The 25062-nt window shown below is 50.8% G+C and overlaps 1 protein-coding gene across 3 annotated transcripts in view; it reads right to left on the reverse strand.

The window, feature by feature from the left end:
* Positions 1-2551: 2551 nt before the first annotated feature.
* TAF1B (TATA-box binding protein associated factor, RNA polymerase I subunit B) overlaps positions 2552-25062 on the reverse strand; it is a 69756-nt gene continuing 47245 nt past the window's right edge. For all 3 annotated transcript variants that reach the window (XM_008249995.4, XM_008249993.4, XM_051833307.2), the window contains 7 exons: positions 22134-22281; positions 18166-18343; positions 17200-17243; positions 14965-15055; positions 8436-8506; positions 7763-7985; positions 2552-3361 (listed from right to left, as the gene is read on the reverse strand). In XM_008249995.4, the coding sequence (XP_008248217.2) occupies positions 3160-3361; positions 7763-7985; positions 8436-8506; positions 14965-15055; positions 17200-17243; positions 18166-18343; positions 22134-22281 (957 nt within the window). In that variant the 3' untranslated portion in view covers positions 2552-3159. The remainder of the gene's footprint in view (positions 3362-7762; positions 7986-8435; positions 8507-14964; positions 15056-17199; positions 17244-18165; positions 18344-22133; positions 22282-25062) is intronic.

The following is a 25062-nucleotide window of genomic DNA, read 5'->3' on the forward strand; positions in this document are numbered from 1 at the left end:
CCTCCGGTTCACTCCCCAGATGTCTGCAACAGCCAGGGTTGGGCCGGGTTGCAGCCAGGAGCCCAGCAGTCAGTCCGGGTGCCCGACGAGCGCGAGCGTAGCAGGGACCCAGGCACTTGAACCATCGGGCGCCGCTTCCCGGGGGCACATCACCAGCAGGCTGTTAGCAGAAGCAGAGTAGGGACTCGAGCCCGGGCACCCATCTCCTAACTGTGTACCTGGCAGTTTAGAGAGAGCGGAGGCTTGGAGACCACCTGCGGGGTGCCCCCGAGCTGAGCTGGGCGGCCCTGTGGCAGGCATCTAGACACAGCTCCCTGCTCCCAGGGGAGTACGGAAGGCAGCGTGCAGCTGAGGGCTGGCGGGAACCGAGAGGAGGCGCAGACAACGCATCTCACCCTGGAGCCCACAGAGCGGCAGCCTCACTAAATATCTACCCCAGAGGGGCTGCTTTGACCTCAAGGGGACTCGGGTGTCTGGACTGGTTAGCTGGAAGATTCGAGGCAGAGCCTCCCCTCCTTGCCGCCCTCCACCCCTGCCCGGGGGGACGGAGGCCAGCAAAGCCAGCCCTCACAGAGACAAGCCTGTTCTGAGTTTGCTGTTTTTTCCAAATGCTTTCCCTGCATCTACAATCCAGCGGCTTCTCTTTCAGTGGGTGCAGGCGGTAGACTACACAGATTGAGTCTCAAAGGTGAAGCCGGCCTTGCACTCCTCGGATCAACCTCGCTCGCTGTCTATTATGTTTCCTACATGCTGCTGGGTCGGAGCTGCTGAAGTTCTGCTAGGATTTCTGCATCTGACCTGGTGAGGAACGTCCTGTAGCTTCCTTGTCTTGTGGTTTCGTTATCTGGTGCCGGAGTCGGCCGTGCTGGCATCACAGAACGCGTAGCCTGCATTCCTCTCTCCTGCTTTCACTTCCTAGAAGCACTGGTGTAGGGCCGGCTTTCTTAGTCCTTAGACGTCCAGCCACCAGGAGCAGCCCGAGGCAGCACCTCCGAAGGCCCTTTCCTAGGCATAGACCCCCTCCCCGAGACCCCAGCTACTCACAGCTGCACACACCACCCACGTTCTGAAGACCCCACAGGAGGTCCCCGCCCCAGGCCGCCGCACAACGGGTTTCCCCGCTGTCTCTCCGGCACCTATCAAGGCATCTCAGATGCACGTGTCTGAGCAGACCCGAGTTCCTGGCCCACCTCTCCTCTGGGTCCTCTCAGGTGCTGGTTTGACGTCCAGTGGACCCACAGGGGCCCTGAATGGCCCAACGGGAGGTCCCAGGCCACCCCTCTTTGGGATAAGGCCTAAGACTCCTCATCAACAGAGCCAGCCTGTGCAATTACTCAAGCCAATCACACCCCGCTGCAGGGACCGGGGGCACTCCCGCCGTGCTGGCGCCTCGCAGCCCCTCGGTCACTGTACTCACTGTGGCCCCGAGCACAAGGAGCCTTGTGCCGCGCCATCTCCACAGCCTCAGCACAGAACAACTCCGCTCTGTGCCACGGGCAACAGGAGGCGATGCCGACAGCCTCGTCAGGCACGCGAACCTGAACTGCTCCGGAGAAAACCCTCGGAGCCTTGGTTTCCCACACCCACAACCGACCACTGCCCCAGCCGCCCTTATTCCAGTTAGCCTCCCTGCCCACACGCCCCTGCTGCTCCCGCGGAGTGGTCACAGGGACACTTTTCTAACCTAGGCTGGGTCACATCAGACTTTAGCTTCACATTCCCCCCGGCTTCCCGTGGCACACTCGGGGTAAAAGCCATCACGACCCTGACTCACAGGGCCTCTTCCGTTGCACCTGCTGCCTCTCTCCTTGAACCCCAACACTCCTGCCACACCTGAACAATTCCTGGGTCTTCGCACTCGAGTCCCTGAACGGCAGTTGGTCTCCGGTCACATGTCCCCTCCCCAGAGGGCCCTCCCTCAGCCTCTCCGTCACTGCAGTCCATTCCCCAAGCACACATCTGTTTACCAACTGCTCCCACTCAGGTCGCACACGCGGTCCTTACCGGCAGGGGTCTGGCCGAGGGCTGCACTCCTGGTCCCCACGTGTGTTGCTCAGGCAGTACCCGGGGATGAATAAATGGGCTCTGACAGACGCCTGATTTTCTGATATTCTCAACAGTCATTGTAAACCTGCACAATCTTCGCTAAGCGGTTAGGTGGGAAGTGCATCCATTTCAATTGCTGTTCCATGAATGAGTGGAGTGGATCATTCCACCATGGTTCTCGGCTTGGCCTCTGCCTTTCTGTTTTCCCTGCTCGGTCTTTTCTCTACTGCTTTGCAAGAACTATCGACACACCGAAGAAATCCGCCCTTTGTCCTCCGTATGCTGCAAGCAGTTTCCCTACTTTGGAACCCGCTGTCCTGGGTCAGTCTTTTCCTCTTGGCGTCTGGTCTGAGGCGTGCTGAGAGTCCTTCCCCACACCACGGTCTCTGAAACAGTCACGCTGGTTTTGTTCTAACGCTCTCCTACGTGCACATACGGAAGAGTACTGTTTAGACTGCTGATCCCCCCGGGATTCGTTTGGGGTATAAAGAGTAAGGAAGCAGTCTAGTTCAAAAAAGCAAATTTAATTTTAACTACAACAAACACAAATTTCTAGATACCATTTATATATAAATATATCGCTTTAATTTTCTCAAAAACATTCATATTAATTAAAAAAAAGTTTACACGTCATATCGTATAGCATCCATTGTTAGAAAAGATTTATTATGTGAAAGGCAGAAGGAGGGCACATGGAGAGATCTCGCCCGCCCTCCGGTGCGCGCTCCAAACGGTCCCGGTAGTCAGGCTGAAGCCAGGGGCCTGGACCTCCATCCAGGTCTCTCCTATGGGTGGCGGGGCCCCAATACTTGGGCCACCGTCCTTTGTCTTCACAGGTGCACTAGCAGGGAGACACATCAGAGTGGAGCAGCCAGGCGTGAATGGGCACTCCCAAGTGGGACGCTGGTGTCACACTGCTGGCTTAACCCCCTGCACCCCAACACCAGCCCCCACAGCAAACAACTTTATGAACACATTTGATACCTATGTATGTATGTGTGTGTGTGCACACATGTGATAAAATACACTTCCCACAATCCTCTGCAAAGTGGCATTACAATCTGACACCGCTTAGCACCACTGAAATATCTTTCCAAGTCTCTTCAATTGTTTTCAACGTCTTCTCACTCTTCTGGATCTTGAAGACTCGTTTGAACTCATGTATTTTCTTTTAAAAAGTTTCTTTTCAATTAAGCTCACTTCTTCATGGAGTAAGGAGGCCTTTATTCTCAGCAGGAAGGAGAAGAGATTTAATACAAACTGGTAACTCAGAGAAAAATTAGATTCTTCGTAGGTTGTCACATGTTTACAGTAGCTGGAAGGGGAGAAAAATGAGGAAGTTGTCCTGAAGCTAAGCTGCAAACGCAGTGTCAACTCTGGAACATCTCCCAGGCAGCTTAGAGGGAAACTCAGAACAATGTAGAAAACTCCTTAATTTACAACGGAATGAAGTCTGCACTGTGTCTGGAGACCGCGCATGGGGACACGGTGGACGGGAGCAGGCCTTCCCCGCCCCTGACAGGAAGGACACTGCCCGTTTTCTGAGCATGCTCCAAGCACAGAAAGGCAGGTGGGGAGGACCCTGGACACACGGCTGAGACAGACTCAATCCCTGACGCCACCCATGCACCAGATTCACACTGAGCCTGTGCACTGTGCGAGAGCTGAGAAATGTCACCTGTTCGCAAACAGCAGAACCTGACTCCGATCGAATCTCTATCACCAAACCTCCGCCCAGTGAGAGCCAGCAGTCTCGATCTACATCAAAGCGCAGGCAGCCCAGGGACAGAGAAGCAGGCCAAATGCCATCACGTGACCGTAGTCGGCAAGACCCAGGTTATGGAGAACCCACCAGGACACCTGACCTAGGTAACTCAACGAGCAAATCATAGGGTAAAGAAGAGATTAAGAGGGGGCCTTATCTCTGTCTCTCTGCCTCTGCCTCTTTGTAACTCGGCCTTTCAAATAAATAAATCAATCTTAAAAAAAAAAAAAAAAAAAAAGAGGGGCTGGCGCCGTGGCTCACTTGGCTAATCCTCCGCCTGCGGTGCCGGCATCCCATATGGGTGCTGGATTCTGTCCCAGTTGCTCCTCTTCCGGTCCAGCTCTCTGCTGTGGCCCAGGAGGGCAGTGGAGGATGGCCCAAGTGCTTGGGCCCTGCGTCCGCATGGGAGACCAGGAGAAGCACCTGGCTCCTGGCTTTGGATCAGCGTAGTGTGCCGGCTGTAGCGTCCATTTGGGGGTGAACCAACAGAAGGAAGACTTTTCTCTCTCTCTCTCACTGTCTAACTCTGTCAAATACATTTTTAAAAAATTAAAAAAAAAAAAAAAAGAGGTGGCCTTTACGATAACACTTAAGGAGCGGTCAGCCACTCACAGCAGATAGGCCTTATTTGAATTCTGAGGTGATCACGTGACGGCTGTGAGACACCCCCCCGCCCCCAGCACTGACTGTGTGTTTGATAATACTCAGGAATGACTACTTTTTAAGATCTGATCAGATGTATCACAGTTGGATCAGAAAAAGTACTTTGGTGTTTGTGATGGGCTTCCCAACAGTGCGGCAGTGGAGGCAGGAGGGCCTGGGTGGAGCAGACCCAGCTGTGCTGGGGGGGGGCGCTGGACCGGTCCTTCTACTGGGCTCCCACTGAGCCTGTAAACTGAGTCACTCTGACGAGCACACAGGGTCCTAAGTTCCCGAATGTGTATGTCTGCACCACAGAGCTCTGCCACGTGTCAGCTAGGACCACGGGACAACCGCTCCTGGCTCTCTCACCTGTGAACAGGAACAACCCCAGGACTCACCTCTCAAAGGGTTGACAAAGGATTAAATAAGAATACAGAGGGGCCGCGTGGTGGCGGGCATCCCACACAGGCACTGGCTCAAGCCCTGCCGCTCTACTGCGATCCTTAACGTGATCAAGCGCACGTCAGAGCGTGGCGCTCTCGGCCGTCACAGCACTGGGTCCTCCTGCAGCACTGGGCTCCTGTCCCATCAACTATTTAAGGCGTTCATCTCAGAACTCAAACAAGGCCCGGCTCCTGCGAGTGGCCGACCACTCCTTAAGCGTGTCAGTTCATCAAGGCCTCCTGTAACGCGCCTGGGAAGGCAGCGCAGACGGCTCAAGTGCCTGGGCCCCTGCGCCCGTGGGGGAGACCCAGAAGACGCTCCTGGCTCCTGGCTCCAGTCCAGCTCAGCTCTGGCCGTTGTGACCAATTGGGGATGAACCAGCAGATGAAGGACCTCTCTCTCTCCCCTCCTCCTCCTCCCCCTTCCTCCCCCTTCCTCTCTCCCTCTCTCCCCTGTAACTCTGCTTTTCAAATCTTTTTTTTTTTTTTTTTTTTTTAATAAGAATATAGAGTAAGCACTTAACCCAATGCTTGGCACATAGTAAGAGCTCAAAAATGGTCTCTTCCCGATACTCCTTTAAAATTGACTTTTTGGTTTGTTTTCACTTAAAATCCCAAGGCTATTTCAATAATAAAGCTACTACCCCACACCATGTCACTAGTAGGAAATGTAAAGCCTCAGGTGTTTGTTCACTCATTGGTTTAATCGCCATCTATATAGCATTCTGCCAATATGGCAGTTTCTTGGTCTTCTTTCTAACTTTTTCTAAATGTCAGCTTTATTGAGAATCTTTCTGATAAAAAGTTGTCACAAAAGGGAACAGGTGTATTCTCTCACACAAAGACCACAAGGGCAGTTCTATTTCTACACGAGAAAGACAAGACAATGTATTCTGCTGGTTCACGCCCCAAATGCCTGCAGCAGCCAGGGCGGGGCCAAGGTCAGGTGCCAGGACTCCCGCTGGGGTCTCCCACAAGGCGGCAGGAGCCAGCTGCAGGAAGCTGGACGGGAACAGAGGCAGGGCTCCAACACGGGGCGGCTTCACCTGCTGACCACCATGCCTGCCCCACTCTTACTTCTAAGTGAAATCACTGACAGCTTAGTGTGGATTACGCTCTTTAAAAAGTGTCTACAAGCCGGAGCCGCGTCTACCACACGATGCTGCGTCCGCGCCAACGCCTGCTGCGGGGTCAGCCCCGGGGAGCGCGCGAAGCCCAGGGCTCCAGTGGGCGCAGCACAAGGCCACGGCCTCCTCACAAGCGGCCCTTCACGAGGGCGCTTCGAAAGGCTCATGCAAACACCGAACCAAAAGACGAATGTATTTTGCTGCAAAACATTTTGAAATCCACACTGAATTTCTCCCTAAACGCACTTTCCATGAACTTTAGGTTCAAAAGGTGCTGCGTATGCCAAAGGCATTGTCTCTCAGAAAGTGAAGCTGCCGGCCAAGTCGGCAGCTGGGTGGCCTGTGACGTCTCGCATCGTTTCAACAATAGTGACAAAGTTAACCTTGACAAATTCAGGTCCAAGTTTTGTGGGACAGCCCCAGCACCTGGGGATACAGAGCTGCTGCCCCACCTCTTCCCGTGCCAGGACAGGTGAGCTGTGTGGCTCTCACAGGGGGGTCAGCCAGCTGTGGTTCTGGGCTCCTGACAGAGGTTTCCCGAGAAGAGAGGCGCCCTCACCGCCAGCACCGCAACCTTCTCTCCTCCTCCTCACGGAACCTTGACACCCGGCAAGGTACTGTGGCCCCCGCACAGGAACGCATCGCCTCCGAGGGCGCCGTCCTGGCCTTGCCCGGTCCCTGCTATCGGGCGAGCGCTGCCCCTCAGTCGCTGGCGACGCAGCTGCCCTGTGCTCTTTCAGGCAGCAGGTCTGAATGAGGACAACTTCATTTTATCATCGCCTACTGCACTTTCATTTCATTTACCTTTGATTACACCAACTCCAGAAAGTCTTTTTTTTTTTTTTTTTTTGACAGGCAGAGTGGACAGTGAGAGAGAGACAGAGAGAAAGGTCTTCCTTTGCCGTTGGTTCACCCTCCAATGGCCGCCGCGGCCAGCGTGCTGCGGCCGGCGCACCGCGCTGATCCGATGGCAGGAGCCAGGTACTTATCCTGGTCTCCCATGGGGTGCAGGGCCCAAGCACTTGGGCCATCCTCCACTGCCCTCCCTGGCCACAGCAGAGAGCTGGCCTGGAAGAGGGGCAACCGGGACAGAATCCGGCGCCCCGACCGGGACTAGTACCCGGTGTACCGGCGCCGCAAGGCGGAGGATTAACCTAGTGAGCCGTGGCGCCGGCCCCAGAGTGAAAGTCTTTAACAGAAAGTAAGTTTTGTTTAAAATAGTAATGATCATAGTTATCACCTACTGAGTACGGACAGACTCCAAGTATCTCATCCAATCCTCACAAAGACCTGGGGCAGGTCCCATTTTTCCATTAATTCGTTCATCCGCTCCTTGGTGAGCCCCAGCTCGGGGCCGGGCTCTGGCCTACTGTACTGCGGTTATGAACAGGAAGACCCTCCTCTCAGGAGATACCACGGAAGCACAGGAGGAGGAGCACGGGGTCTGTGACCGACGCCCATGGCTGGCGTGCAGCGGGCCTGGAGCGGCACCGCGGCTCTTCCCCTTGCTCGGGGCGCCCCAGCACGTGGGCGACATCCTCCTACCTGTTCCCCCAGCTTCCCTCAGACTTACATGCGACTTCTCGTGTGTCTGAGATCCGCTAATTCTAATCAGTAACAATCAGGCTCTTATTACGTAGGTGACTTTTTTAAAAAATCAGAAAATAATCAATACATCTTCAGGCCAAACTGGAGACCCCATCACGTCTTATGCTCTGACTTCTAAAAGCATCACATACCTTCTGCAGAATTTTTGGGTGCTGAGCCAGTATAGCGAGTTCTTGATGACCAGGCATTGGCCTTTCTTACTCAGGACGCCCCTCAGGCTATGTCCGTGGAAACACGGCCTGTCGGTGCCCTTCTCAGTCCAGTTGAACTGAAAGCTTGAAGGCTTTTTCCCCCCAGGAGCTGGGGTGCAATCAGCCAGTGCACTGAATTGCTTTTGGAGATTCACCACCATCTCTGGAATGCAAGCAGAAGGAAAGCACCGCGGTCAAACGCGTGTTAAGTCCAGTGAGCTGGGCGAGCCGACGCGAGTGCACCCGTGCTGCGGCGGCAGCAAGACGGGACCGCCGGGAGGAGGAGGACGGGGCGCTGCAGAGAAGGAGCAGGATGGTCACCTTCATGAATTACAAGTAAGAAAAAGGACGTACAAGACCATCCAGATGTAATTCTCCAGAGAATTCTGAGTTACAGAGACAAAGGGCTGATGGCAACGCAGGCTCTGCCCCGAGTACCGGCAAGTCCCGGAGACAGAGCCTACGGAGACTCCCTGCGGGGACGAGGCTCCCCGGAACACAGTCTCCCCTGGAGCGCTTGTTTCCAAAGTGCAGTTACCCGAGCAGTCCTCGCCAAGTCAGGGCGCCGGCTGTGCTACAACCAGGCTGCCGGCTGGCACCGTCACAAGCTCACCTCGTCTCTTATACACCACCGGCTTGTCAATGTACGAGTGGTAGAGTGGCTTTTCACTTTTCCACAGGTACCTGTACAAGGCAGAAAACACAGCTGCAGTGGGATGGAGAAGAAATGGACCTGACCACGTTTCAGAGAACGCCTCTGCAGTAGCACTGAAGCTCCCGACACTGTTTGACAGCGCTGCTTAGCATGGCTGCGCGTGCTGACTGGCGTGCGCCCACCCCGTCTGCAGTCCTAGGAAGCACTGAGCAAGCTGGCCAGAGCACGGCCACAAGCAGTTAAGGTCCTGAAGCTGTGAACTATACGCAGTGAGGTGGAGACGGTTTCCCTTACCACGAAATCCCCGCGCCGCGATCTGCCTACGACGCAGCCTCCCAGCAAGTGACAGCTCCTCTGCCTCGGCCTCAGTGCCCTGGGCTGCAGAGGAGGGGGCACTTCCAAGTCTGCTCACTCAAAAACGGGGCCCCGAAGCCAGGCCCTCCAGCGCTGAACGCCGGGACGTCTCTCCCATTTCTGGCAGGAGGGCGAAGGGGAGGTCTAGATTCCAGCACCGCACAGCCCCAGAAAAGGCCGCCAGGGAGGCGCCACTGTACAAGGGGGTCATGCAGTCACCCGACCCTGGGGCCCTACAGGCAAAGACTAAGAGCCATCTGAGGTTCCTGCAGATGAGTGTCACCAGCCCTGCACTCGGGCCCAGAGGGAGGGGCGGTGTTCTGGTGCTGGTTCTAGCGGCTGCTGCTATGGCACAGACACCAGTGTTCGTCCTCAATCCCATGTCCGTTACTTCTGAGTTCCCTAGGTTAACGCACTCTCACAGCTTCTAGTAAAAGTAATCTACCCTCCTCTTGATCCTTCCTTTGACAGACAACTTGGCAATGGGAGAGCGCACTGAGTGAGGGGACCTGGCTCTGCCACTGCCCGGCGGGATCCCCGTGAGTGACACAGCACCGAGGTTCTCCAGGTCAGGAATGGTTCCTGTCCGCTCTGTCCCTCCCTCGCGCTGGCAGCAGCGGTGCACAGGAGGAACCCATGAAATACGCTGAAGGACCAGCAGATGAACAAGAGAATTCCGCCTCTCCAAACCTGTTTTCTACCTTTACAGGATTGTTGTGAGGAATAATTAAGGCGAAGTAAATGCAGCGTCTTTAAATCCTACACAATTAGTAGAATAAATTACCCAGCACTTGACAAAGTGCTTGGATAGGAGACACTCAATTATCCGTGGATTTTCCAGAAAAGAAGATGAAAGGAATTATATTTTTCAATCCACAGTATTCTATAATTGGTAATTTTCCACGTTATTTTTCATGCTGAGAAAGAAAATGTATATAAAAGGAGACACTAGCAATTTTATGACAGCATTTTAGTAATTTAGGAATTGAGACTTAAGGATTTCATAACTACTTAAATCAGTAAAATAATGACTATACATAAAAGAGAGACACAAACTTTTTACTTTGAGTTCCCACAGTGACATAAAAGGTGAAGAACAGAAATGAAGTACTCTCTAATCATCATATAAATGAAATTGTAATGAACCAAACCGCATGTAAAGTCTATCAGAAAGTTTACCATTTAATCCTGTGGTAAACGAGTCTGCAATTCTTTAAAATCTCTCTCTTATGGTGGCTGTTATTGTCTTAAACACTTAGAGTGACAGAATCACCAACAATAAAGAACTCCCCTAAGCAGCCTGACCCAATCTCCGGGCACACCCACTGACACACTCCTCCTGGGTTCCCAAGTCAGCTCCTCTGTTTGTAACTGACGAACACCCACACCAGTGGGAGCCCCGCGAGCATCAGGAGGCTGCACTACCATTCCCTCAACGTCCTCTGCCCTCAGGATGGGAAAGGTGACTGAAAACAACAACACTCCAGTTGTGCAGGTGTCCCTTCTCAAACTAAGGTTCCTCAAAAACATCCTTTGTTTGGCCCATCTCTTCTACTTACGTGAAGCTGCAGGGACAGGCCGCAGGCCTTGTTTCCTGGCTTCAAGTTATCTGTGTATTTTCCCTGCCTCTACATCATTTGATTCCTCATTTAAAAAAAAGTTGAGGGGCCAGTGTGGTAGTGCACCTGGTCAGGCTGCCGCCTCCAACACCTGCCTCTCCTATGGGAGCCAGCTCAGTCCCAGCTGCTCCACTCCCAATCCCGCTTCTGGCTAGTGTGCCTGGGAGGGCAGGGGAGGGGGGTCCAAATGCCACTCATGGGCGAGACCCTGCAGGAGGCTCCTGGCTTTGTCCAGCCCAGCCCTGGTCATTGCAACCATTTGGGGAGTGAACAGTGGATGGAAGATCAATCTCTCTTAACTTTGCCTTTCAAATAAATAGATGAATCTTTTAAAAAGTTGAGGCATAATGTATATGGAGTAGAAGTCACCATTTTCAGTGGCTCTGCCAGCGCTGACAAACATATCCAGCTGTGTGATCACCATCATGACATACAGAACAGCTCCTTTATTCTGGAAAACCTCCCCCACAGTGGAAGTCAATTCCCCTCCTTACCCTTGGTCCCAGACAACCACCGCTCTTTCTCTGCCTCTCCAAATTCAGTTTTCCAGAGTGTAACATAAGTGGAATAACAATACTTGGAACCTTCTGAGTCGTTTATTCGGCAGAGGTACCTGCCTGCATCAGCGGCTTGTTTCTCTGCGTTGTGGGACGGTATTCTACCTATGCACAGGCTGAGGCCCATCCGCTTCCTAGTGGAAGGACGTCTAGGCTGTCGCTTGCTTTAGGCAAGTAGGAATGAAGGCACTGTAACATCTCCACATGAATTCTATGTGAATCTGAGTTTCCACTTCACTTGAGTAAACACCTAGGAGTGGAAACTGCCGTAGTAAGTGCATTTCCAACTCTATGAGGATAAACTGCCTAACTTTCATCCCCACACTTGGTATGGCCAGTTTTTGCTTCTGTTCGCCTTTGTTTTAAGGCATCTAATTGATGTGTAAAGATTTCTCACTGTGGCTTTCATTTGCATTCTTTACCAATAATGTCAAGCAACTTCTGTGTGCCATCTACATATACAAATCTTCGGTCTAATAAACCTTTTGTCCATTTGACAAAATTGAGTTGCTTTCTCATTGTACGAGAATTTTTTATATATTCTCAATACAAATCTCTTATCAGACATGTGCCCTGCCATAATTTCTCCCAGCCTGTGGCTTCTTATTCCCTTAAATGTCTTTTGAGGAGCAAAGGTTCTTACACCTTAGGAAGTCAATTTTCTTTTATTGACCATGTTTTTGGTGTCATATTTGAGAAATGCCTGCCTAAGCCAAAAGGTTGCTGGGACTTTTTTTTTTAAATATTTATTTATTTTTTTATTTGAAAGGCAGAGTTAAAGAGAGAGAGAGAAAGGGAGAGACAGAGAGAGAAATTTTCCATCTGCTGGCTCACTCCCCAAACGGCTGCAACGGCCAGAGCCGGGCCTATCCAAAGTCAGGAGCCAGGGGGTTCTTCCTACTTTGGGCCACCTTCCGCTGCTTTCCCAGGTGCGTTAGCTGGGAGCTGGATCAGAAGTGGAGCAGCTGGGACTCGAACCAGTGCCCATATAGGATGCTGGTGCTGCAGGTAGTGGCTTTTACCCTTTATGCCACAGCGCTGGCCCCAGGGATTTTCTGCATATGCTTTTTAATTCACTTCCATGTTGTTTTCAACATTTTCAATAACAAGTAGAGTCACAAAGTAGCCTCTTACGGTGTTCTTAGGGTTTCAGCTCTTGTTTAGTAGTGATCTTCCATGATCTCACGCAGAGTAAGCCAGAGCTACAGAAATGTCTTAATGATTTTTATCTGACTACATGGAAGACGATATCTAGAGAGAAAAACAAGAAACTAGAGGCAGAATGGCGGTGGGGTAGGATGAAATGGCAGGTGAAGAGCACACACAAGGGCTTCGCGGTTAAGAGTGGGCGGTGGGGCCGGCGCTGTGGCACAGTGGGTTGAAGCCCTGGCCTGAAGTGCCAGCGTCCCATTTGGGCGTCAGTTCTAGTCCCGGCTGCTCCTCTTCCGGTCCAGCCCTCTGCTATGGCCTGGGAAAGCAGCAGAAGACGGCCCAAGTGCTTGGGCCCCTGCATCCGTGTGGGAGACCCGGAGGAGGTTCCTGGCTCCTGGCTTCAGATTGGCGCAGCTCCAGCCATTGTGGCCACCTGTGAACCAGCGGATGGAAGATCTCTCTCTCTGTCTCTACATCTTTCTCTGACTTTCAAATTAAAAAAAAAAAAAAAAAAGGGTGGGCAGTGACTTACACTTGTTTGTACATCAGTCTGCAGCAGGCTTCCTTGGAAAATGCCATTTTGTAACTAGACTGACTTTCTGTGGTTTCTAAAGTCTCCTCTTACTTTAGGGGAAAAGGTAGTAAGTTAGTAAGCCTAGTTCTTACACTAGCTATAGGTCAGTAAGCCTTACATGTGCTCCTGATTCTAATAGTGTAATCTGAACTGGGCTCAGGAGTGCTTTTCACACTGAGATGCCTGCACAGCAGGGCCCTGAACTCCTGCCCTCAGACTAGCCAGGCCTACCCCAGCGGGCACCACAAAACAAAGGCTGTTCCTCCAGCATGGCCTAGAGCCACAGAACAAACGTGCTTTTGCTATTACGCTTGAACCCACTGCGGGCTGCTGACTGCGAGCCGCTCTTTCTCTGACCAGGAGGCGGAAGGACCCCTCCTGGGCACCCCGCCCGTCCCCCTGCCTGTGCATCAGACCCCACTGCAGGGAACCTGTCACTCCCCTGGCCGGAGTCTGCCTCCCCGAGGGCCTCACTCCCCCTGAGAGCCTGTGTCCCCTTTACAAGCTCTCTGAGACACAGAGGAAAACTATCTGGTTCTATGCTGGAACTTGAAAGTGGCTCTAATTCAGTAAATAAGTAACAATTATTATTATTACTTCATGGATAAGGAAATTGGAGCTCAACAAATTATTATGGGGAATCTTGAGTTGGTTTTTTTTTTTTTGTTTTGTTTTGTTTTTTTTTTTTTTTGACAGGCAGAGTGGACAGTGAGAGAGAGAGAAAGGTCTTTCTTTGCCGTTGGTTCATCCTCCAATAGCCCCTGCATCTGGCGTGCTGCGTCCAGCGCACTGCACTGATCCGATGGCAGGAGCCAGGTGCTTCTCCTGGTCTCCCATGCGGGTGCAGGGCCCAAGCACTTGGGCCATCCTCCACTGCCCTCCCTGGCCACAGCAGAGAGCTGGCCTGGAAGAGGGGCAACTGGGACAGAATCCGGTGCCCCAACTGGGACTAGAACCCGGTGTGCCAGCGCCGCAAGGTGGAGGATTAGCCTAGTGAGCCGTGGCGCTGGCCCGAATCTTGAGTTTTTTCCTCAAAGGATATAAAATTACCTATCAAACTGGTACTATTAAATTAGAAAATTTACATAAAATAGTTGTTAAATTTTTCAAAATTGCATAGAGACTCAAAACTCTGAGAATACAATTGTTCTAATCAGAAATCAATGGAAATAGATTCTGTATTATATAAGATACGGTGTTTAAAAATTTCAAGTTAAGGCCGGCGCCACGGCTCACTAGGCTAATCCTCCGCCTTGTGGCACCGGCAGACCGGGTTCTAGTCCCGGTCAGGGCACCGGCTTCTGTCCCGGTTGCCCCTCTTCCAGGCCAGCTCTCTGCTGTGGCCAGGGAGTGCAGTGGAGGATGGCCCAAGTACTTGGGTCCTGCACCCCATGGGAGACCAGGAGAAGCACCTGGCTCCTGGCATTGGATCAGTGTGGTGCGCCGGCCGCGGCGGCCATTGGAGGGTGAACCAACGGCAAAGGAAGACATTTCTCTCTGTCTCTCTCTCACTGTCCACTCTGCCTGTCAAAAAATAAAAAAAATTAAAAAAATTAAAAATAAATAAAAATAAAAAATTTCAAGTTAACTCAGCTTCTGTCCACTAAGGCTAAGAGGTGAAGTCAGCCTAATGGGAAACACAGTCAGGATTCAAACCCAGCCCCATCTGTCCCCAAGCTGTCTTCCCAGGCTGCTGTGGGGGAGCCCGTGCAGAGGAGGTCAGAGGGGCCGAGGGCATCACACACACTCACCGCCTGCTTTCCTCTGTCTTGATTTCCACAGGACCTCTGTTTGGGGAGTGGGAAGCATTCCGATGACAGACCCAAAGACTACACATGTGACATTCTAATCTCTGTGATGTTAGGACGCACACATGGGAAATGACCAAAGGGAAGGAGGCAGGAGTATCAGAATCCAGGCAAGACTTGTGCAAATTATAATGTTAAATTTGCATTTAAAGTCAAATTTGTTCAATTTGTACCCTGGATTGGATCCTGGAACAGAGACACTGGCACAATCCAAATCAAATGCAGAGGTTAGATAATAGTTAATAATAATAACCAATATTAGTTAACAGTTAATACTAACAAAAAGAAAAACCAATCAGAAGTCGGGCTCCTCTTCCTGGAGAAGCAACGACACAGCGCTGTCTGCCGGTGCAACCCCGCCTGCCCACGTAAAGCCAGGCAGAAACACGGGGCCAGACCCGCGAGGCAGGACACGTCACTTACTTTGCCCTGGCTTCCTCCCGTTTTTGTTTTTTCTCATCAACGGTTTTCTTCATAACTTGGTACCACTTTCTGAAATCAAACCATGGCTTATCTGAAAGAAATGGAATCTGTGATTAGCCAATAAACCTAATAAACGTGGTTCGTTTGAATTTTCGTTCATTCCTATAACTAATGTTTACATAGTAGCTCTTGGACATGACGAGCGAGTCGCTGTCTCCACACTCATGATTCTCCCAAGCACCTGTCACACTCCCTCGTCTAAGTTTCCTCCCTATAGGGTATAGGGTGGTTCCACCTCGTTATCCTGAAGCCACCTTTTTAATCCAGGAATCGGTGTCTCCTAGAAACAGACTTTTTTTTTTTTTGACAGGCAGAGTGGACAGTGAGAGAGAGAGACAGAGAGAAAGGTCTTCCTTTGCCGTTGGTTCACCCTCCAATGGCCGCCGCGGCCGGCGCGCCGCGCTGATCCGATGGCAGGAGCCAGGAGCCAGGTGCTTTTCCTGGTCTCCCATGGGGTGCAGGGCCCAAGCACTTGGGCCATCCTCCACTGCACTCCCTGGCCACAGCAGAGAGCTGGCCTGGAAGAGGGGCAACCGGGACAGAATCCGGCGCCCTGACCGGGACTAGAACCCGGTGTGCAGGCGCCGCTAGGCGGAGGATTAGCCTAGTGAGCCGCGGCGCCGGCCGAAACAGACTTTTTCAACCTACAAGTAGGCCTCCCCTTCCCTAACACTCAGCAGTATGGCCCGGCCTGCGGTGGTGTGCCAACACGTATGACAACCTGCAACTGTGGAATGGACAGAACAGCTGAACCCAGCCTCTCAGTTCTGTCAGCTCCTACTCCTGTTCTTCCTAACCCTAACCCAAAGATCACAGGTGGGGTGAGTGTGTGTTCAAGACGCAGAGGTTAGGGAGACAACAGGACTGAAAGCAGTCAAGTACAAAGGGAATTATTCGCTAATAAAAATCGCCCCTTTCAATGTCTAATTAACAATTTTTTTCAGCTGGTCAATATAATCATCACCTAACCCAAAACAGGCTTGTAAAGCACACAGCCACCGGAGAGAGGAGACCACCGAAGAATGACGAGGACAGAGGAAAACTAGACCGAGAAACTCGAGGTTCTCCGACCTGGACTCAGCCTCACCTTCTCTGGGGCTCGAGCCCCTCATCAGTGAGGTGGGGGCGGGGGGGGGGGGCAGAGACAGTGCAGGCAGCAGGCCCGGCCCGCTATCAGCACAGCTCCTCTGCGGCCTCTGAGGGAGACGCAGCAGCGTGCCAGCCAGGGTAATCCTTCAGCACTAGAAGGGACAAGGCCCTCGGTTCCACCTCTCACCCTTGCAGACGCCAACATGAGCGATCTGCAGGGAGAAGTATTTCATCTGCACATATTCTGGAAAGAACAAGCAAAATGGTTCTCACCGCTAAACTTAAGACCCTAAATCCAATGAAAGTGAGATCCCAGAGAGGATTAAGCAACTGGAATGACTGTAAGAATGCAGCCATTTGCAAAGCTTTGCTCGCGGTGCTCGGGCCAGTTACTACGCTAGACCCTGCAGATACACTTAAAAACAAGGATGTGGCCTTCCCCGCGGGTCCGCACCACTACCCATCAGTGTCAGGCACTCACTGTGCACCAGAATTCTCCTATGCACTTTACGAAAATGCACGATCTAATAGGCAGAGTGACACCTAGGCCACTGGTTACAACTCAGAGTCTAAACACTGAGTAGTAGAAGTCTGGACAGGAGTGACGTGGCCAGAGTGATTGTTCTGATTTAGGAAGAGGGGAAGCAGGTTCTAGCAGGCGGGTGTGAAGAGCAGGAAAAAGAGTGATCTTTATGCTCCCTCTCGAGGAGTGAAGGGGGTGTTCAGGGACAGACGGGGAGTGGGAGCTAAGAGGGAGACAGCACTTCAGAGAGAGGGACCAGCAGGAGCGCACTGAAGCATCGGAACAGGCAGGACGGCCACAAAGGCGCCAGCAGCAGGCCCACGGCCCAGTGCGCCTGGCCAGCAGCGGCTGAGAACGACACGCAGGCTGCTCTCCACACAGCTGAAGTCACTCAAGTTTCTTAGCAGCCCAGAGAAACAACGAGACATCCCTGGCACAAGGCATGAGTTGTGCACTTGGGTACGTCTAAGTGCAGACTGTCCCAAGTTCCCCGCTGAATTTACTGTAGCTTTTAATTTATCGTTTATAGTCTCTTTGAATCTGATTGATGAAAGATTAAGTACCTTGGTGGTCTTCATTATAGTCTTCAGCAAGATCAGACAAAGACCTGGAGACAACAATGAGTAAGTCAATCTATTTAAATTTTTTTTTTTTTTTTTTTTTTTTACAGGCAGAGTTAGTGAGAGAGACAGACAGAGAGAAAGGTCTTCCTTTTTCCATTGGTTCATCCCCCAAATGGCCACCACGGCTGGTGCTGCGCCGATCCAAAGCCAGGAGCCAGGTGCCTCCTCTGGTCTCCCATGGGGTGCAGGGCCCAAGCACTTGGGCCATCCTTCACTGCCCTCCCGGGCCACAGCAGAGAGCTGGACTGGAAGAGAGGCAGCCGGGACTAGAACCAGCGCCCATATGGGATGCCGGCGCCTCAGGTGGAGGATTAACCAAGTGAGCCACGGCGCCGGCCCCAAGTCAATCTATTTAGAAAACATGTATTTGGGCAGTTAAATTCTGAATGCTTCTGAAAGAGAAGTACAAAATAGTACTTGAAACTGATGTCAAGTTTGGAGGAGAACCAAGCACAGGCGTCGTGAGCAGCGTCACTCTGTACTGACACTGGGGAGGGACAGACTCCTTTAATTTCCATGATCTTTGAGACACGCACAGTGCCAGCGGTCTGCAGGCGGACGACATAACGTGCTAAGTGATCCTCAAAGCTTAGGGGATATTTTAAAGCTCAGGATTCAGTGGAACAATGAGAAATACTGCTGCCTACAGAATAACAGGAATAAAACAGGATGCAACAACCAACACCAAGCTGAGTCAAAGATTATGTAAGAATAATTGTTACCACAGAGTACCAGTCAACATCCTGTGACTACGGAGTGGCTCCACTTTCTGTGTGGACGCCACAAGCATTCCTTTACTTTAAATAATTAGGTAAAAGCAACAAAAAAGCTTTTTCCTTATCTTTTATTAAAAATCAAGATCACCACAGAAAAGTATTACTTGTTGTAAAACTAACACACACTCACCATTCCACATTGTCATCCAATAAAAAGAGCAGTTTCAGTGCCACTACAATGACAGCCACAGCTTGTACATCATATTTAACAGTCTTTGCCATTTTAGCGATAGGATCAAACGTCAGGAAATCCACTTCTCCTATTCCAGTCATTTTCACTACTTGGCAGGTTAAACCCTGCATTTCATCTGTTGAAGAACAAAACAGTAAGACATACATTAAATTTTTTGGCTAATTAGACCACACCAATGTATATACCATAACTCTTTTTTTTTAAGATCTATTCGAGGCCGGCGCCGCGGCTCACTAGGCTAATCCTCCGCCTAGCGGCGCCGGCACACCGGGTTCTAGTCCCGGTAGGGGCGCCGGATTCTGTCCCGGTTGCCCCTCTTCCAGGCCAGCCCTCTGCTGTGGCCAGGGAGTGCAGTGGAGGATGGCCCAGGTGCTTGGGCCCTGCACCCGCATTGGAGACCAGGAGGAAGCACCTGGCTCCTGGCTTCAGATCAGCGCGGCGCACCGGCCGCAGCGCGCCAGCCGCGGCAGCCATTGGAGGGTGAACCAACGGCAAAGGAAGACCTTTCTCTCTGTCTCTCTCTCTCACTGTCCACTCTGCCTGTCAAAAAAAAAAAAAAAAAAAAAAAAAAAAAAAAAAGATCTATTCGAAAGAGTTACAGAAAGAAGTAGAGACAGAGAGAGGTCTTCCACCTGCAGGTTCACTCCCCAGATGGCTGCAACGGCCAGAGCCACGCCGATCTGAATCCAGGAGCCAGGAGCCTCCTCTGGGTCTCCCACATGGATGCAGGGGCCCAAGCTCTTGGGCCATCTTTCACTGCTTTCCAAGGCCGTAGCAGAGAGCTGGATCGGAAGAGGAGCAGCCGGGACTAAAACTGACACCCATATGGGATGCCAGCGCTTCAGGCCAGGACTTTAACCCGCTGTGCCACAGTGCCGGCCTCTATACCATAACTTTTATCTTAAAATATGACACTCTAGGGGCTGGCGCTGTTGGCACAGCGGGTAAAGCCGCCACCTGCAGTGCTGGCATCCCATATGGGTGCTGGTTCCAGTCCCGGCTGCTCCACTTCCAATCCAGCTCTCTACTATGGTCTGGGAAAGCAGTGGAAGATGGCCCAAGTCCTTGGGCCCCTGCACCCGTGTGGGAGACCCAGAAGAAGCTCCTGGTTTCAGATGGGCGCAGCTCCAGCCTTTGCAGCCATCGGGGGAGTGAACCAGCGGATAAAAGACCTCTTTCTTTGTTCCTCTGCCTCTGTAACTCTGCCTTTCAAATAAATAAATAAATAAATAGGCCGGCCCCGCGGCTCAATAGGCTAATCCTCTGCCTGCGGCGCTGGCACACCAGGTTCTAGTCCCGGTCGGGGCACTGGATTCTGTCCCGGTTGCTCCTCTTCCAGGCCAGCCCTCTGCTGTGGCCCGGGAGTGCAGTGGAGGATGGCCCAAGTGCTTGGGCCCTGCACCCGCATTGGAGACCAGGAGGAAGCACCTGGCTCCTGGCTTCAGATCAGCGCGGCGCACCGGCCGCAGCACGCTGGTCGCAGCGGCCATTGGAGGGTGAACCATTGGAAACAGGAAGACTTTTCTCTGTCTCTCTCTCTCACTGTCCACTCTGCCTGTCAATAAATAAATAAATAAATAAATATTTTTTAAAAAGACACTATAGAACCTGGAGACACACATTTGTGAATAAACTAAACCTCAAAATGCTGTTTGAATAGAAAAATGAGGCTGGCGCCATGGCTCACTAGGCTAATCCTCCGCCTGCGGCGCCGGCACACCAGGTTCTAGTCCTGGTTGGGGCGCCAGATTCTGTCCCAGTTGCTCCTCTTCCAGGCCAGCTCTCTGCTGTGGCCCGGGAGTGCAGTGGAGGATGGCCCAAGTGCTTGGGCCCTGCACCCCATGGGAGACCAGGAAGAAGCACCTGGCTCCTGGCTTCGGATCGGTGCAGCGCGCCGGCCGTAGCGGCCATTTGGGGGGTGAAGCGATAGAAGAAAGACCTTTCTCTCTGTCTCTCTCTCGCTAACTCTGCCTGTCAACAACAACAACAAAATGAATAGAAAAATGAATGGTAAAACGTTGGCAAGGCATACCTTTTCCAGTTTTGACTTCTAAAACATCTACTGTTTGCAGGACACACCTCAGTCCCTAACCAACAGGCACATCTATCAGTGTTCTCTTGTCTGTGTTTCTACAGCAAGGTGCCCTTTCCTGAAACTGGCTTTCCTGGAAGGCCAAGTGCTGCTCGCGGAATGCACACACCCTGGCCAGCAGCCTGAGGCCCTCACCCTGTGTTTAACCAGAGGAACTGCTTTCTTAAGAAATGACATGCAGCTGTCACTCAAGCTAGAACACCAGGGGTCTTGGAACCAGGAGACCTTGAACCTATATTTAGGTTCCCAATCAGTAGCTTTGTAATTCTGGATTACAGCCACTTATCTAGTTCCTTCACTTGTAAAATGGGCTTATGGTGAGGATACACTGAGGTGAGATAAGAGTAAGTGAATATACTGTGAATACCCTGAGTAAAAATTAAAATTTATTTTTTTTAACATTCATTTAGTTATTTGAAAGAGTTACAGAGAAGGAGAACCAGAGGCAGACAGAGAGGAAGGGGAAGAGAGATCTTTCATCTGCTGGTTCACTCCCCAAAAGGTAGCAATGGCTGCAGCTTGGCCAGGCCAAAGCCAGGAGTCAGGGGCTTCTTCCAGGTCTCCCACGTGGGTGAGGGGACCAAGCACTTGGGCCATCTGCTGTTGCTTTCCCAGGCACATCAGCAGGGAGCTGGATCAGAAGCAGAACAGCTGGGACTTGAACCAATGCCCATATTGGATGCCAACACTGCAGGTGGAGGTTTAACATTCTACACCACAGCAGTGGGCCCAAATTTCTTTTTTTTTTTTTAAAGATTTATTTATTTACTTGAAAATCAGAGTTACACAGAGAGAAGAAGAGACAGAGAGAGAGAGAGAGAGGTCTTCCATCCGCTGGTTCACTCCCCAGATGGCCACAACAGCCACAGCTGTGCTAATACTAATCCAGGAGCCAGGAGCTTCTTCCTGGACTCTCATGTGGGTGCAGGGGCCCAAGGACTTGGGCCTCTTCTACTGCTTTCCCAGGCCATAGCAGAGAGCTGGATCAGAAGAAGAACAGCCGGGACTAGAAGCATTGCCCAAATGGGACTCTGGTGCTTCAGGCCAGGGCTTTAACCAGGGTTTTAACCAGTGCTGTGCCACAGCGCCAGCCCTAAAAGCTTTAAAGATTATAGATTTGATATTTATATTTGTACGTTACTATATATTTCTATTTATGTTACAGTTCATGTACACAGTTTTGTGTACTGTTTTTTGCGTAACAGGTAAGTATGCCTTTCTTCTCCCATTAAAAACACAACCGCACACTTGGTGCTGCTTAGTGATGACACAGTCACACCCTGCTGTGTCTGCTCACTTTTCTCGTCCAGCAAGAAATTCCGGACTGGATTCCATCACAGATTCCATCGACGTTCCCTGTGTCTCGCCACCGTGAACAGGTACGGCGAGGCTGTCTCCACACTGTCTCTACACCCTACAGAGCCTGTTCTGCTCTGACCAGGCTGCCCTCTCCATCTGTCTTAGGGACTGGAGGTAGTGTACGTGACTACACAACAAAGATGTCCCCAGATCAGTGGCTGGCATTCTCTTCAAGTTCATTATGTAACGACACCGCTGGTGCTTTGCTTTGGGTGGGGCGGATTAGGTCACCAACGACACACACCGAAACATCTGCCACTTTACCTGCACTCAGCACATTTGCTACAAAAACAAAACTGTCTTCTCAGGCACAAATCTCCTGCCCAAAATAGAATTTGATTCCTGAACAGCGTGCCTTTGGCCAATTCAATGATCTGAATTCCTGTACGGGAGGACTTTGCAACGAAGCTCCAGGCTGCAGACCCCGTCTGTGCACGTCACACCACTCACTCACCAGGGAGGTTGACTTCCATCAGGTACTTCATGACCAAGATGTTGGGGTGGAGGTAGCAGTCTTCAGTTATGTCTGGAAAACGAGGCAAATCTAAGAATATGGCAATTTCAATCATCTTTTTGTAGATATCTTCATAGTCAGGCCACGACTGAAATAAAAGAGGTAATCAGGGCAATGATTCACACAACATAATTTATTTTTAACAATATTTTCTCACTTTTAAAATAATACATATTCATTGAATAAAATCTAGAATGAGGAAAAAAATGAGGGGGGAAAATATCTGTAAGTCCTGACTAATCTAACATAGCGATTTTAAATCATAATACTAACTTTGAAAGCCACTACAATTTTACTCGGCTCATACAATATTTACTGGCCTTGCCCAGGGTGGGTGGGCAGCAACGGGAAGAGGGGCTGGCAACACTACTCCCAGCACAGCTGGGGTGCGACTGTGACCAGGAACTTCTGTCCTGCTGTATATCTGATGTCTATTTTACCTACATAAAACGTGTAAAAAGAGAAAAAGAAAAAAAGAAGGGAAAGATAATAGCAGTTAAGTGAACTACTCCATGTAGCAGAGCTGCTTCAAACCCTACCAGCATGGAAGAAACAGTTACCAGCCCATGCAGCTAGAAAGTCCTTAAGTAACTGATCCACCACTACAAAATTCCTAGCAAGAGGATGTCTGGTCCTTCTGGGAAACCTCCAGCAATGGGAGCCCAACACCTTCTCGGAAGGCAGTCACGCTATTTTTAATGTGTCTACTTGTTAAAATGTTCTTCCTTAGTCTTTGCAAAAATCTGTTTCCCACTTTGAGCATGCAGGCATTGAAATCCCGAGTTGTTACATCTCACCCATCTTCTAACATGTGAAGGTATGGGGAACCAACTGAAGGAATGAATATTTCTCTCGGAAATTTCACTTGGTTAAATGCAGCCATTATGCAATGACAAGGCATGGGGAAAAACCCCTGACAAAGGTACGGGGTAAGGGTATGGGTATGGGTACAGAAGACTGCCACGCAGCCTGTCTCACGATGACATACAGCAAATCTGCTCAAACAATGAAATACTACCCCAATATACGCATTTTTTAAAAATGGGGCTAGCACCGTGGCATATATTAGGGTAGCAGTATAAATATTAGAGGCCCCTCTTTCTTTCCATTTCTACTTCCATCCCCTCCCGGAATGACCAACCTCCTAACAGCAGCCTTAAATCTGTGTTTGCCCTTTGCAATGAGTAGCCACAGAGAGATTTTAGAATGCAAACCTGATACGTCCCTCCCCTACTTAAATCCCTCCAATATTTATATTGCTCTTAGGCTAAGCTCCACTCTGAGAGTTTCGTACAAGCTGAATTAGGTATATAGTTTCAGCTCCCGAATTTTCACCTAAGATTTTATTTTATGAGAATTTTCTAATATTTTGAGATAGCCTGTGAAAACATAATTTTGTGTGACTGGAAAATACTCCCTTCTATGAATCCATCCTCCCTTGTTAGACATAAACTACATGCATCATATTGAGCAGCGACTGAGATGCGTTGTCTGGGTAGGTTTTATGTCAGCATCCTATTCTGGAGTGCGGGTTCAAGTCCCAGCTGCTCTGCTTCCAATCCGGCTTCCTGCTAATGTGCCTGGGAAGGCAACGCAAGATAGCTCAAGTACTTGGGCCTCTGCCACCCACATGGGAGACCCAGATGGTGCTCCTGGCTTCAGCCTGGCCCAGCCCGATCATCATGGACATTTGGGGAATGAACCAATGGATTTGGAATCTCCTTCTACCTCTCCCTCCTTCTCTCTCTCTGTCTCTCTCTCTGTGTGTGTGTGTGTGTGTGTGACTCTTTCAAGTAAATAAAGCAAATTTTAAAAAACAATAAAATGTGCTTTCTTAGGCTGTTCAGTGACTTAGGGAAATACTCATTAGTACAATATGAGTTTTAAAAAGCAAGAAACAGCACAATAGCTAAAAAGTGGAAACAAGCAAATGTGGTATCCCCATACATGGAATAGCATTCATCCTTTAAAAAGAATGAAATTCTGAGCTAAGCTCCAACATGGATGATCCTTAAAGACCTGATGCCAAGTAAGCCTGACACACAGGACAAATACTGTACAGCCTGACTTATGCTGGACACCTAGAGCAGTCACCTTCAGAGAGACAGAAAGGAGAATGATATTTGCCGGCGTTGGGGCAAGTGGGGAATGGGAAGTTAATATTTAATATTTAATGGAAAAAATAAAAAATAAATTTAAAAAATTTAATGGCTATACGGGGCCAGTGCTATGGCACAGTGGGTAAACTGCCATGTGCGGTACTGGCATCCCATGTGGGTGCTGGTTCAAGTCCCAGCTGCTCCACTTCCAATCCAGCTCTTTGCTATGGCCTGGGAAAGCAGTAGAGGATGGCCCAAGTCCTTGAGCCCCTGCACTCAAGTGGAAGACCAGGAGGAAGCTCCTGGATCCTGGCTTCGGATTGGTGCAGCTCCAGGGGTTGTGGCCATCTGGGGAGTGAACCAGCAGATGGAAGACTTCTATCTCTGCCTCTGCCTCTCTGTAACTGTCTTTCAAAGAAATAAATGAATCTTTAAAAAAAGAAAAGAAAGAAAGTAATCTGATGTTTCTCTCAAGCACATTTTTTTTTTTTTTTTTGAGAGGCAGAGTGGACAGTGAGAGAGAGAGGCAGAGAGAAAGGTCTTCCTTTGCCGTTGGTTCACCCTCCAATGGCCGCCGTGGCCGGCGTGCTGCAGCCGGCGCACCGTGCTGATCTGATGGCAGGAGCCAGGTACTTATCCTGGTCTTCCATGGGGTGCAGGGCCCAAGCACTTGGGCCATCCTCCACTGCACTCCCTGGCCACAGCAGAGAGCTGGCCAGGAAGAGGGGCAACCGGGACAGAATCCGGCGCCCCGACCGGGACTAGAACCT

The sequence above is a fragment of the Oryctolagus cuniculus genome, chromosome 2 (assembly GCF_964237555.1).
Source record: "Oryctolagus cuniculus chromosome 2, mOryCun1.1, whole genome shotgun sequence".
In the NCBI taxonomy this organism is placed as follows: domain Eukaryota; kingdom Metazoa; phylum Chordata; class Mammalia; order Lagomorpha; family Leporidae; genus Oryctolagus; species Oryctolagus cuniculus.